Source organism: Chlorocebus sabaeus, chromosome 25, assembly GCF_047675955.1.
Source record: "Chlorocebus sabaeus isolate Y175 chromosome 25, mChlSab1.0.hap1, whole genome shotgun sequence".
In the NCBI taxonomy this organism is placed as follows: domain Eukaryota; kingdom Metazoa; phylum Chordata; class Mammalia; order Primates; family Cercopithecidae; genus Chlorocebus; species Chlorocebus sabaeus.
Window position 1 is genome coordinate 25,129,096 of NC_132928.1, and position 14,298 is coordinate 25,143,393.

The following is a 14,298-nucleotide window of genomic DNA, read 5'->3' on the forward strand; positions in this document are numbered from 1 at the left end:
CTCCCCTTTCCTCCATTGGCTCTGCAGGGTCAGAGACCCCCAAGAACCCCTCATCTTGGCTAAATGAAAGCAGACTCTCCCCCTGCCTGCACCTGGCAGCCTTGCCAAGTCCTGAAGAGCCAGGGCAGGTGAGTTGGGCTTGATTGGTCCTGCCTGGCACTGGGCCCTCATCCACAACTTGTCTGCCCCTTCAGCAGAGCAGCTTTCCTATAGCCAACGCAGGGCTGGCCTGGCATCTCAGCTGGGCAGGGGAACAATGGGAGGTGACCAAGGGTCCCCCTCCCCAAGAGTGCTGCCAAGCTGTGTCTGCTGCCCTAACCCCAGATTCCCGGCTCCAGCCTGGCCTGCCCTGGGGTGGGAAAGACAGTCCCTTCAGTAGCTCTCTAGGCCCCTGCCTTCCTCGAACACTGTGGTGTGTGTGAGTGGGGTGTGGAGCCACTGTCCCCACACCAACCAGCCAGGCTTCTTCCTCCCAGGCCCTGGGAGGGAAGTCTGTGCTCCTGTTCCTTCCTTTGCACATTCCTTTACAGATAAGGGCTTCAGTTAGTAAAAATGATATATGTGCTTAGTTCACACTAAGAGAGACCCACTTGTATTGGAGAGGAGAGGCTTAAGTTTGTAATCAAGTTGTTCTAATAATAAATAAAAAATGCAATTATCATGTGAGTGGGGCCTTGCAGACGCACTTTCTCTAGCTCCTGCTTCTTGACAGATTTCTCTATTCAGAAGTGACCCCAGAAGCTCATCTGGTTCAGTCCCCAGTTTCCAGGTTTAAGGGGCAGGTGGGACTGAGACCAGTGAGCCTGCCTGGAGGTTTAGGTGGGAATCTTTTGGTTTTTTTTTTCCATCTTTCTGATCCTGTTTATGAAATCAGTGTTTTTATTACACTTGCCCATTGTCACAGAGAATCTGTGGATAGAGGGAAACCAGGAGAGATGTGGATCGAGGGAAACTGAGGCAGAAAGCAATCTTTGTCTAAGCAGAAACAGGGTTATAACCCTATCGTCTGAAGTCCTTCTGCCTCTGAATCTGAATAATACAGAACCCGGGTACCCCATAGCTTGGCTAGCATCCTTGTTCAGGGTTATCAGAGACCAATTTGGGCTGAGGGCTAGGAGAAGATCCTGGCATCTCATAGTGGCCCCCAACCCTCTCCAAATGTTATTTCTCTAAATTCTCTGTATTGAGGTGGGGGCGAGGGATGGGGAGGCCCCAGGGCCCCAGCCAAGCCCTGCTGACACCTGGAGACATACCCCAGAGCTGAAAGGTGATCACCAGACTGGCTGGGTGAGGTCCCACACATGATTCCAAGCTCCTGGGCAGTTTCTGGTTCCCTGCAGTCTCTTGTGGGGGACTCTAAAAATGCAGCTCACCCAGACGGTGGCCCTACTCCCCTTTGGGGGGCAGCCTTGTCCTGGTGGTGGAAGGCCCAGGAGGCTGCGCTGAGCCACCCCATCCTCTCTCTGGCAGGCAGGCTGTGTGGCTGGTTAGCAGCTTGTCACTGGTGTGGATGGAGTTAAACCTTTTCGGGGACTATTTACTCCTGATCCTAAGTGACAGCTTGGGGAGGGAGAGTCACGTGGCCCTGAAATCCCCGGGGGAGCCGATGGAGCATGCCCACAGCTGCCTGTGCCTGGGAAAGATGCTGGATCCTGCAGTCACCACAACAGCATCCTCTCCCTGCGCCAGGGACCTGCCAGCCGGAGAGATGACTGATTAGATCAGATTAGATCCGGAGCCCCGCGCTGCAGAAGGGGGCCCCAGGGGCGGGGGAGGAGGACCCCAGCTGGCCTGAGCTGGGGGGAGGGGTGCCTTGGGGCTCGCAGAGGTTGAGCTTTCCAGCGCGGGGATCACACCTCAGAAGCCGGTGAGTCTGTTTTCATGCATCACATAGATGAGGTGGGAGGAGGAAGGCTGGGCTCTGGTCAGGGCTGGCAGCTGCCTGTCTGCCGCGTGAGCCTGGGCTGCTTGCACTGCGGTGCACTGGCTTCCCCATCCCTCATCCTTGGCAGCCTTACTTGGGGATCATGGATGCTGAGAATGCTAATTATAACCCTCCCTGTGCCCCCACCCCCACCTCCAGAGTCCCTGTCAGGGCTGATGCTGTTTAAATTGATTACATTTGAATTGCATCTCCTGGATGAGGGCAGCGTTGGGTCTGGCAGCTTCCTAGGGTCCAGCAGGGTTCCCCAAGCAGGCTAGCACAGAGACGCCAGCCCACCCTCCCTTTAATCCTACCAACAGGAAGGAGAGATGAAGGGGGTCCAGGGTCAGGCTCAGGTCAGCCCCAGGGGCTCACCTTCCTCAGGGTGGGGAGGGTCAGGGTGTGTATCATTCTTATGGGTTAGAGGTTGGGTCGAAGAATGACAGAGGCTCTTGGATTCCAATTTCTAGGAGGCATCTGAGCTCTGGGGGTCTCAGATTTAGTGAGGAGCTCCTGAAGGAGCTGGAGCCTGGTATGTGGTGGAGGAGGGCAGGGAATGAGGGGATGACGTTTATAATGATGGCACCAGGCTGCAGCCAGCTAAGAGCCTTGAGGTATTGTGTGAGGAGTCTGGGGAAAGGAGGACAGTTGGGGAACTGGCCAGAGAAGGGTAAGGAGGGCTACAGTGGAAGGGGAGGGAAGTGGGGCGAGACAGGAAAGTGGTGGGGGCGGAGGAGAAGAAGGGAGAAGAAGGGAGAAGAGGCTCCTGGGAAATGCTCTTTGAGACAACATGCCAGCCAGGGCAGGCAAAGGGGCTGTGGAGCCTGGGAGAGCAGAGATGGAGAACCGGGATAGAGGGAGAGCCATCCCCGGGGCACAGGAGTGGGGAGGGAGAGCTGCAGGAGGGTGGAAGTTGGTGGGGAGGAGGCTGGAGCTCAGAGCTGATGTCAGAGGAGGTTGCAGACTTCAGGGATTGGAGGCTCTTCTCAAAGCCCTGTAGACCCTTTACCCCCAATCTGATCACTTGAGTGGTGCACTCTGCTGAGGGTCTCCTGCATGGTGGGGCAGGGTCCTCGCTGGCAGGTATCTGCCTGAGCCCACTGTCTGGGTAGGTGCGGGGGCACTGTGGGCACCTGCCCTACAAATCTCCCAAATCCTGTCTTCCAGGCCACCCTGGAAGAGTATGAAACTGAAGAGGGCTCCTGTGGCTAGGACAGTTCAGTCGCCAGCTTTCACCCCCGAGCAGCTGCATTTTATTTATTTTTTTTATTTTTTTAATTTTTTTTGAGACGGAGTCTCGCTCTGTCACCCAGGCTGGAGTGCAGTGGCTTGATCTCAGCTCACTGCAAGCTCCGCCTCCCGGGTTCACGCCATTCTCCTGCCTCAGCCTCCCGAGTAGCTGGGACTACAGGCGCCCGCCACCACGCCCAGCTAATTTTTTTATATTTTTAGTAGAGACAGGGTTTCACTGTGTTAGCCGGGATGGTCTCGATCTCCTGACCTCGTGATCCGCCCGTCTCGGCCTCCCAAAGTGCTGGGATTACAGGCATGAGCCACCGCGCCCGGCCGCAGCTGCATTTTAGCTTCAGCAGGACAGGAGCAGACCCTGCTGGTGGGTGGAGGGGAGGTGGGAGCAGCTAGGCTCGGGCCTGTCTCCAGGTTGGGGTGGCAGCAGGGGCGGAGGGCTCCCCGCCTGGCACTGCCACTGGGCTTTCCTTATGGAAACAAGCAGGTTTCTGTGTCTCCACACAAGGGCGCAGAGTGCTGAGCCACAGATATGAATTATTAAAAGTCCTTGGTTTTCCAATCAGTGTCGAGGTGATAAATGTGTTAGCACTGGTGTGTAATTAATCCTGGCGGGCTGCTGCACACAGGCTGCAGACAATGGGGGCCCCCCCCCCTTTTTTTTTTTTTGCTGGGCTAGGCTTCTTTTCCTCCTTCCTAGGAAGGTGATGGTGCAGGACGTGTTACACAGATAATTACTTTGAATGTGTCTGCCTGGATTATTGAGTTGGATTATTCCTGCTTGTAAATGAAATAATTACTGATCCCCCAGTCAGTGAGGGAGGCAGCCACCTTGGCTCCTGGGCTGACATCAAAGCCCCCACTTTGCCCAGGCCCAGCCTGCAGGCTTGGGCTCACAGAGTGAGCTCTCTTGGTCCAGGGGCTGGCCTAGGCCAGAGTGAAGAAGCCGCAACAGCAGATGGGAGCATGGTGTCAACTGGGGCTGAACAGGCTGCGGTTCTGTTCTCCGAGCCAATTGCCTCATCGTCTTCCTCACAGCCTGTTGTGAATTTGCTGAGGTCAATGGCACTGGTCTTGGCGCACGCATGGGCCCCCCCAGAGGAAGGTTGGAGCTGGGCCTCACAAGAGAGCTGCAGGATTTGCACTCCCCTGAGCTCTGGGGTGAGGCGAAGGGGCTCTGGAAGCCAGGGCTTAATGAGGGGACTTTAGCGGGCCAGTCTCCAACCGCTGAAAGCACATTCAGAGAGGGAAAAACGACTGTATTTTGGGAGACATTTAGAGTAAGTGGGAGCAGAAGGAACAGAAGTTGAGGGTGGGCCGAGAAGCCTTCTCTCGGCCATCTCTCTGTTCGGGGGCTCCTGCTCAGCACCCTCAGCCTTCAGACGCCCCTCAGAGACTATCTAGTCCAGACTCCCTCCACATCCAGATGAGCCTTCCTCAGCCTCCCTGACAGAAGCAGCAGCCTCACTTGGATAATTTCAGCGACAGGGAGCTCATTACCTCACAAGGCAGCTTCCTCTGTGGTTGGAACATTCTTCTATGTTGAATCAAAATCTGCCGACTTCTAAGTTCCACCCTCTGGTTCTGATTCTTTGAAGCTGTGCAGAACAAGTCACCTCTCTCTTTTACATGGTGATAAAAATAGTTTTCTTTTGATTAAAATAGTATATAATAGTCAGTGTGTGGATGTCCTATGTTTTACATGATCATTTCTGTACTGGACATTTAAGTTGTTACTTTATTTTCCTTTTACAGATAGCACAGGAGGAACATTTTTGTTCGTAAGGCTCTTTCTGTGCTTTGAGTGACTTAGGATAAATTCCAAGGCATAGAATTAATATGATGAAGGGTATACATTAAAATAATTATTATTCTGTGAGTATAAAAGTCATACATTGTCATTTAGAAACATAGGAAAACCTAAAGAAAAGTTAAGAATTACCCATAGATTTGATATATAATTTTAATTTTGGTATATTTGTACTTTTATGAATTCACGCATGAATATATGTCTAGATTTATCATCACAATATGTATATATATCATTAAAATCTTGGCCCAGATGTGTATTATTGTCAGTTAAATGGAAAGCATTTTTTCATATTATTAAATATTATTTTACAGCATCATTATTATTATTATTATTATTATTATTATTATTAGAGACAGGGCCTTGTTCTGTTGTCCAGGCTAGAGTGCTGTGGTGCAGTCTCTGCTCACTGCAGTCTCAACCTCCTGGGCTCAAGTGATCCTCCTACCTCAGCCTCCCAAGTGGCTGGGTCTACAGGTGCATATCACCATACCTGGCTAATTTTATGTATTTTTGGTAGAGACAGAGTTTCTCCATGTTGGCCAGGCTGGTCTTGAACTCCTGGGCTCAAGTGATCCACCCACATCTGCCTCCCAAAGTGCTGGGATTACAGGCGTGAACCACCACCCCTGGCCTTTACAACATCATTTTAAAGTGGCTGCCTCATATTCATCATATACCTTTTCAATTTATTTGCTGATTTAACCCCTATGTGAAACTAGGTATTTCCAATTTTCTACTTTTATAAACAAGGCTACAATGAACATATAAATATCTGAATCTTCACACTTATCAATAATTTTTTCCCTTAGGTTGCATTTCTAGAAGTGAAATTGCTACATTATTAAAATATTTTGCCAAATTCCTTGTTCAAAAGCACTAATTTACATTCCCAGCAGCTGTGTCTGAGAATGGATTTTTGTGCCATGAGCATCAACATTGAGTATTACAATCTTTTTCATGGTTTTCATGTATTGTTTCAATCCATTTGTTTGATTGGGAGCAAGACATACAATTTTTAAAAAGAGACTTATCAAATGTGACATTGTCCGTATTAATAGCAATGCAATATATAATATGTCCATATAATAAACATATTTATGTGTTTGAGTCTTTGGCTTTTCTTAAAAGGCAGTGTGTACAGAGTCATTAAGATCACAGTTGGCCGGGCACAGTGGCTCACGCCTGTAATCCCAGCACTTTGGGAGGCTGAAGGGGGTGGATCACTTGAAGCCAGGAGTTTGAGACCAGCTTGGTCAACATGGTGAAACGCTGTCTCTACTAAAAATACAAAAATTAGCTAGGTGTGGTGGTGGGTTCCTGTAGTCCCACCTACTTGGGAGGCTGAGGCAAGAGAATCAATTGAACCTGGGAGCGGAGGTTGCAGTGAGCTGAGATCATGCCACTGTACTCCAGCCTGGATGGCAGAGCAAGACTCTGTCTCAAAACAAACAAACGAACAAACAAAACATAGTTATGGGGTCAAACTCAGGTTGAATCTGGAATCTACCATTTATCAGTAATATGATACTAACAGTGGCTTTACTGCTCTGTGCCTCAGTTTCTCCATTTGTAAAATGAAGATAATGCTTCTTGTGAAGATAAATGAAGTTACATATGCAAAGCACATAGAATCCTGCTGAGCAAAATAAGTGACAAGTGTGTTTGTTATTATTACCTTGTTGATTTGCATGAGAAACATAGATATCTGAAGATAGATATTATCATCTGTCTTCCTCCAAGCCCTCCCAAGTCTCCTTGTTCAAGGCTGAGTGCCCCTGTTCCTCCAAAGACCCTCAAGTTCTTTCTTGAGCTTTCCTGGGGCCCCCACATGAACTGTGGCCTCACTGGCACAGAATGTGGTGAGGTGGCCACACACATGCCCAGGGTAGCCACTTCCTCCAGGAGAATCTCCTGGAATGGCACACTTGCTGGGGGCTTCCTCTGGCAGGTGCATGGATGAAGGGAGTTGGCCCTCTAGTGTCTCCTGGCTTATAGGATACTCCACTGAAGCTGGTACTCCTGCAGCCCCATCCACGCCCCTGCATGGCCATGTGCACATCCTGTCTTGGATTTCTTCCTTGTCAAATCTACCCAGCATTTCTCATTCCCATGAGACCTCTTTGCACTTTCAAAAGTAGCACAAGCTGATCTGATAAACTAATTATGATCCATGTGTTAGCTCCTGCTGTGGTTGTGGAGAGAAGGCTCATCTGGAATTTGAAGACATGGGTTCAAATCCTGGCCCAAGTAGTAGCCATATGATTTGCAGAAGTTACTTAATCCTTCTGAGCTTTCATTTCTTAGCCTGAGAACTGGAGTTTGTATCACTACCACCTACCTAGCTGATACCTAGGTGAGTAATATACATGGAAGTGCTTTGTAAACTGAGAATAATCACACAAATGTCGGTCACTGAACATCATGTTTCAGAATGCAAGGCTTTAACTCAAAGACCAGACAGGTGCTGAGGTGGATTGGTGGGAAATGTGTTTAGCTGGTATTCAGAGATACTGTCAAGTTCTCCCAGGTCACCCACTTAGTCTCTGTGGAGGATTGATCCTTAATGTGTGAATTCAGGAAATAGAGCTGGAGGTGCCAGTGCTGATCTGATAAACATGCATCAGTGCTGAGGCTTCAGGGTAGCTGGTCCACACTGGTTTCAGCTATGACTTCCTCCGGTTAGTTGGAGCTCCACTTCTGCAGCGAGACGGCCTAGGGCCCTCCTTAAGGAGGAGGTGAGGTCCCTCCTTAGCTCTGACATCATCATGTCCACTCAGTCTGGCTCATCATGACTTGAGAAGAACAGGCATCTATAATTGCAGGTTCCAATTTGCTTTTAATTAGCCAAATGCTTGCAATTAGCCTCTTAAATTCTACCTAGCCTCAGGTGGTGCGGTCATTGTTCTGGTTTTGCTTGGTTCCTGGGATCACATGAGCAGCAATGGGCTATCCAGGGACTGGATCCAGGCTATCCAGTAATCCTGCTAACGTCACTTGAAACCGGGGCTGTCTCACTGGGGAATTGAAGGGGATGGGAGCAGGGAAGAAAAACTTGCTTTGGTGGGGTGGTGCGGGTGGGAGTGTGGTGATAGAGGCGTAGTGCTGAGAACTGTTCGAATGACAAGTGAAGTCTAGAACCCAGGTTTCCTCTTCCTAACCCAATGCTCTTCCCCTTCTGAGCCTCAGTATCCTCATCTCTAAAATGGGAATAATAATTGCCGCCCTGCCCTCATCACCAAGAATCAAATGAGTTAGTGTAGGAAGTAGGTGTGAATATGAAGCAATGTGACCTGAAAGTCCACGATCACATCAAATGTGAAAGCTCTTTAAAGTTCTCCATATGCTCCCGGTGGTCCTGGCCACTGCTTCTTGGACTCTGACCTTCTCAATCACTTCTCTACTGTCCAGTAATTCCTGACTCCATTGTCATCTAATCCTGCCAACTCTCCCCCCAACTATGAGTGATTAGAGGGCAGTATTTAGCACATAGTAGGTGTTCAACAAATGTTGGTTGGATATATGAAGCTTTGGATGGGAGGGTTAGGCCCAAGGAGCGGGCACAGAGAAATGGTCATGAGAAAGCCTTGGATGGGGCAGTGGTGGGGAATTTATTCCCTGTTCTCCTCAGTCTTGCGTCTCACTCCTCTGTACTTCTTCAAGGCAAGAGATGGCCTGATTTGTCTTATTTGTATCTGGGATGTTTCACACAGAGCCAGGTACAAAATGGTTGGTAACTGCTTTTTGACTGGCTGAGTGAATGAGACAGGGTGATGTGGTAGAGACAGCATGGAATTAAGTGGTGAGTAGAACTTGGGAGCCTGACCCTACCATTTTCTTTGGGTACATACTTACTGCATGCTCTTTATGTTCCAGGCAGGTACTAGGTTGCAAAAATGAATTTTTATTTTGATTTATTTATTTTTGAGATGGGGTCTCACTCTGTTCCCCAGGCTGGAATGCAGTGGCACAATCATAGTTCACTGTAGTCTCGACCTCCTAGGCTCATGCAGTCCTCCCACCTCAGCCTCCTGAGTAGCTGGGACCACAGGCGTGCACCACCACACCTGGCTAATTATTTTATTTTTCATACAGACTGAGTCTCACTTTGTTGCCCAGGCTGGTCTTAAACTCCCGGGCTCAAGTGATCCTCCTGCCTCGGCCTCCCGAAGTATTGGGACTACAGGCGTGAGCCACTGTGCCCGGTCAGAAATACATTTTTAAACTCACAGTCTTGTAAGGGAGCAGATGAGTGAACAAACGACCATGCTGTATATGATAGAGGCATATGCTACACATGTTGGAGGCCAAAAAAGAAAAGGATAGACTCTCCTAGGGGGTTCCCCAAGGCAGGAACCTTAAGCCGGGTCTCACCTTGGGAAAATTACTTAACTTCTCTGGGTCTCTGTTTCCTAAGCTATCCTGTTAGGAGACTGAAGTCTTCTCAGAGGTGAGGATGAAATGAAATAAAATAATATGAACAAAATGTCTGGCACTGGATAGTCCTTTTTTTTCTTTCTTTCTTTCTTGCTCTATGGCCCAGGCTAGAGTGCAGTGGTGCAATCTTGGCTCACTGCAAGCTCTGTCTCCTGGGTTCAAGCAATTCTCCTGCCTCAGCCTCCTGAGTAGCTGGGATTACAAGGCACGTGCCACCATGCCAGGCTAATTTTTGTATTTTTAGTAGAGGTGGGGTTTCACCATGTTGGCCAGGCTGGTCTCGAACTCCTGGCCTCAAGTGATCTGCCTGCCTTGGCCTTGGAAGTGCTGGGATTACAGGTGTGAGCCACCACACCTGGCCTAAATAATTTTTTTTTTTTTTGAGACAGAGTCTCGCTCTGTCACCCAGACTGGAGTGCAGTAGCGAGATCTCGGCTCACTGCAACCTCTGCCTCCCAGGTTCAAGCGATTCTCCTGCCTCAGCCTCCTGAGTAGCTGGAATTACAGATGTGCACCACCATGCCTGCTAATTTTTGTATTTTTAGCAGAGATGAGTTTTCACCATGTCAGGCATGGTGAAACTTAATAACTTAATAAAAGTTCAAAATGTCACCTTGAAACCAGGACGGGGATTGGTTGGTGGGGGGAGCTTGGGGAGGGCAGGAGCTGAAGGAATTCTGAAGGAATTCTGGTCCCTACACAGCCTCACCCTCTCTTTGCCGGTTAGTATCCATTCAGACTTGAGTAAGTCCCTCACCTTCTGTAAGTCTCAGGCTCTATCTGCGAAGTGAGGATAATACACTTGTTATATGGCTTCATTGAGAAACTTCACACAAGTCACCTACAACATGCTAGGCACATAGTAAGTACAAGAAAATATTAGCGCTTCCTTATGATTTTTACCAACGTATTTCACAGAGAGACCACATCTGCATGCTGACACACGCGTGTTGCATGTGTGTGGACTCCCAGATATGCTCAGGAAGGGCGGAGGGTGAGAGGGCCTGGGGTTAGGCTGAGTGACAGCTGGCTGCTGCTCAGTCTGAGAAGCCTTCCTGGAGGTGAGGCGACTGGAACTCTGTAGAGAAGGTGGGAGGGGTCAGGTTCGGCTTGGGTGATGCAACTGGGGAGGACGGCTTGTGGTTCATGCCCAAGTTGGGGGAGCCTGCTTCATGGGAAACATGTCAAAGGGAAAGGTGGCCCCTGACAGCAGGAACTTAGTTATCTCAGGCACGTAGGTCACTTTCCCCCCACACCCCACTCCCCCTGCCTGGGCCAGTCCTGCCAGCAGCATCCCAGCTGCTCGGTAGCCCGGCTGGTCCCCTGACCTTCCTAAGCAAGGCAGCCTGGCGGCCATGCTGGGTTGCCGTGGTAACTGGCGGCCTCCCAGCTGGGTTGCCCGGGTAACCGGTTAGCTGGCGTTCGGAGAGGAGGGTGGTGAGCTGGGGGAAGTCAGCCTCAAAAGAGGCAGAGAAGGACAAGGGCTGGACAAGGAGGAAGACAGATCCCAGATGCCCCCAGCACAACCCTCTCCTCTCTCCCTCATGGGACTGGGAAAGCCAGAAAAAAGCAGGTAGGAAAGAATGTTGTGCTGTTTCCGATCCTTTGTGTGTATGTTTTGCAGTGTGAGTCATCTTGGCCCTCATGGGACGTTTAGGGGATTTGACAAGGCGGCTCAGGAGCTAACCCTGGCAGTGATAAAACCAGGGGCCATCCAAACCAAGACATTAGTCCTGGTCCTTCCCCCGCCCCCCATCTTCCAGACAACTTTACCTCTTTGAGCTTTGGTTTCCTCATCTCTAAAATGGAGGGGACTTGGACCTCCAGGGCCCATGTTTGGGGGCTGTGCCTGGCACTGTCAGCAGTGGGTTTCCTTCCTCTCCTTCCATAGTGATTTTTGATTCGGTGGCTGCTTTCCAGCCTGTGAACAGCTTGCACCAGAGGCCAACCCTGCTCTGAGCCCAGCCTTGCAGAGGGGATGGTGGTGGGATGGCAGGAATACTTGAGAAATTAGAGACATGGCTCTTACCTCAAGGAGTTTACTAGCTCATTCTGCTGAGGGCAGATAGCAAGTTACACAGGTGGAAACATCTGCAAGAGCAAGAAAGGTTTTTTTTGTTTTGTTTTGTTTTTTGAGACACGGTCTCACTCTGTCACCCATGCTGGAGTGTCCTGGTGAGATCATAGCTCATTGCAGCCTCGACCTCCCTGGCTCAAGCCATCCTCCCACCTCAGACTCCCAAGGAGCTGGGACTACAGGTGCTCGCCACTGTACCCAGCTGATTTTTGTATTTTTTGGGAGAGACCATTTTGCCATGTTGTCCAGGCTGGTCTTGAACTTCTGGGCTCAAGTGAGCCATCTGCCTCAGTTTCCCAAAGTGCTGGGGTTACAAACATGAAGCACTGTGCCTGGTCAGAATGTTTTAAAAGGAAGACGTCGAAATTTTTGACTGCAACCAGTAGAAATACATTCCAGGAGCACATGTGTGTTACCCTTACTGTAAGTGGTACACGTCATATTGCAGTCTTGTCTGGCCTATACATATTTATTTTTAAAGATTGTCTTCACCCTTCAACTTGCTTTCACACTGACAGATGAGTCACTTCTTTCAGTTTGAGAAACACTGAGAGAGCATGCACACTAAGGCTCTTCAGGTATGTATAGGCCCTCCCACCGCTCTCACCTTCCAGGTACTGTCATCTGGGGGGTCCTCGCCACTCTGATCTATGAGGTCACCAAGACTCAGAAGTCTCATGACTTGCCCAGGGCCAGAGGCAGCAAGTCCCGGAGCCAAGGCTCGAGCTGGGTCTCTGTTGCTCAGGTCCACAGCCCACGCCTACACCTGCTGAATCTGCTGCCCAGTTTTATTCCTGCTGTGAGGAGAACTCAAGGAATCTTATTTTTTATTTATTTTTTTTTTGAGATGGAATCCTGCTCTATTGCCCAGGCTGGAGTGCAGTGGCATGATCTCGGCTCACTGCAACCTCTGGCTCCTGGGTTCAAGTGATTCTCCTGCCTCAGCCTCCCAAGTAGCTGGGATTACAGGCACACACCACCATGCCTGGCTAATTTTTTTGTACTTTTAGTAGAGACGGGGTTTCACCATATTGGCCAGGCTGGTCTCGAACTCCTGACCTCAGATGATCCGCCTGCCTCGGCCTCTCAAAGTGCCGGGATTATAGGCATAAGCCACCGCATCCGGCCAAGAACTCAAGGATTCTTTTTTTTCTTTTCTTTTTTTTTTTTTTTTTTGAGACAGAGTCTCGCTGTGTCACCCAGGCTGGAGTGCAGTGGCCGGATCTCAGCTCACTGCAAGCTCCGCCTCCCAGGTTTACACCATTCTCCTGCCTCAGCCTCCCGAGTAGCTGGGACTACAGACGCCCGCCACCTCGCCCGGCTAGTTTTTTGTATTTTTTAGTAGAGACGGGGTTTCACCGTGTTAACCAGGATGGTCTCGATCTCCTGACCTCGTGATCTGCCCGTCTCGGCCTCCCAAAGTGCTGAGATTACAGGCTTGAGCCACCGCGCCCGGCCCTCAAGGATTCTTATAGGGGGAGAAACAGAGATCTCAAGATCCAAACAGTTCCCAGGTGTCTGTCCTGGCCCCCTTAAAACTGAGGGCCTGGAGCCAGGCCTAGAACTCAGGCTCTTCTTGTCTGCTGTCTTAGGGACTGCAGAGGTGGGGACTGAGGAGAGCTGCGAAAAGAGAAGGCCAAGCTTGAAGCAGTCTGGGTGTTCCCTCTGTGTCTGAGGGGAGTCAGCCGGGGAGCATGGGTGAGGCTGCTGCGAGGCTGAAGCTAACCCCTCCCGACAAGCTGTTCTGGCTGCCAAGCGACTGGACCTCACTGTGAGGGCAGACTTGGTGTCAGGTGCCCAGGCCATGCCTAGGGGCCTCAGGCTTCTGGGAGGTTTTTTGACAGGAAAGCCTTAAACCAGTCCGCAGAGAAGCCCATTTCTCATTGTCTATCTCCCATCTGACAATGGAGATGACAGTCAGCAGGATGCCTGCCAAGTGTGGCCTTGAGCACAGGCTAAGGTCAGCGCGGTGGGGGAGGCAGCAGGGGGGTCTGGCACCAGGTGGCTGAGGTTGGGAGTGGCTGGAGCGAGAGGGGCGTGAGTGGCTGTGGAATACCCAGGTCGAATGCTGACCCTATAAATATTTATTGTGATAAAATAAAGATAAGGCTTGGAATGAGAAGCAGGAGCAAATGAAGGAATCCACACTGCTCGGTTCCGTTCTCAGCTGTGCTGTGTGAATTTAGCCTGTGTGTCCACCTCTCAGGACCGGGTTGGTTTTTGTGGGGTTCAGTAGCTGATACCGTTCCTGCCCTTCCCATATGAACTTTGCCTTTTGCAAACAGGAGAATGGGCAAGGCATTTATGGCTGGGAGACGTTTCCTTGCTGTTTGGGCGTACTCTCTTTTCAGCTTCAAGCTGCCCGACCTGCCCTGTGTTGAAGGGAGGGCTGAGGGGTGGCTGATGGCTGAATTAGGGCCTGTGGCTTGGGGAGGAGGTTGCAGAGGGTCAAGAAGCTTCAGCTCTAGCTGTGTCCTTATCTCTTTAGGTTTCTTATTAATTTACTCAGCACCCACTGCTTTAAGCAGCATTTCTAATTGTAAAAATGAGAGCAGCCAGAAGGTATCTTGTCCAGGCTTTTGATTTGGTATTTCCGGCTCTTGGTGCCTCTGTAACATGTTGTGTTACAGGCCAGGGTAGTGGGTGTGTGCGACTAGGAATTCCGCTGAAATTCAAGTGGGATGTACGTTTCTAGCTCCAGCTGCGTGAGTAGAGGCTGGGGAGATGGTGGGTTTCTGATAAGGAGAATCGGTACTTCAGGATGGTACCAGCCGGCAAGAAGAGCATGCCCGGTGCTTCAAGGAG

At 50.2% G+C, this 14,298-nt stretch overlaps 1 protein-coding gene across 19 annotated transcripts in view; it reads left to right on the plus strand.

Moving 5' to 3' along the window:
- PLEKHA6 (pleckstrin homology domain containing A6) overlaps positions 1 to 14,298 on the plus strand; it is a 157,071-nt gene that overhangs the window by 16,092 nt on the left and 126,681 nt on the right. For 2 of the 19 annotated variants that reach the window (XM_073011596.1, XM_073011601.1), the window contains exon 1: positions 10,902 to 10,989. The exons of 13 other annotated variants lie outside the window; for them this stretch is intronic. Coding sequence is in view for 1 of the 6 variants with exons in the window: in XM_073011593.1 (XP_072867694.1) it covers positions 10,928 to 10,989 (62 nt within the window). In the remaining 5 variants the exon portion in view is untranslated. Of the gene's footprint in view, positions 1 to 1,546; positions 1,868 to 10,841; positions 10,990 to 14,298 lie in introns of those variants that run through there. 4 more of the 19 variants (XM_073011600.1, XM_007988831.3, XM_073011597.1 and 1 more) reach the window with 4 other exon arrangements.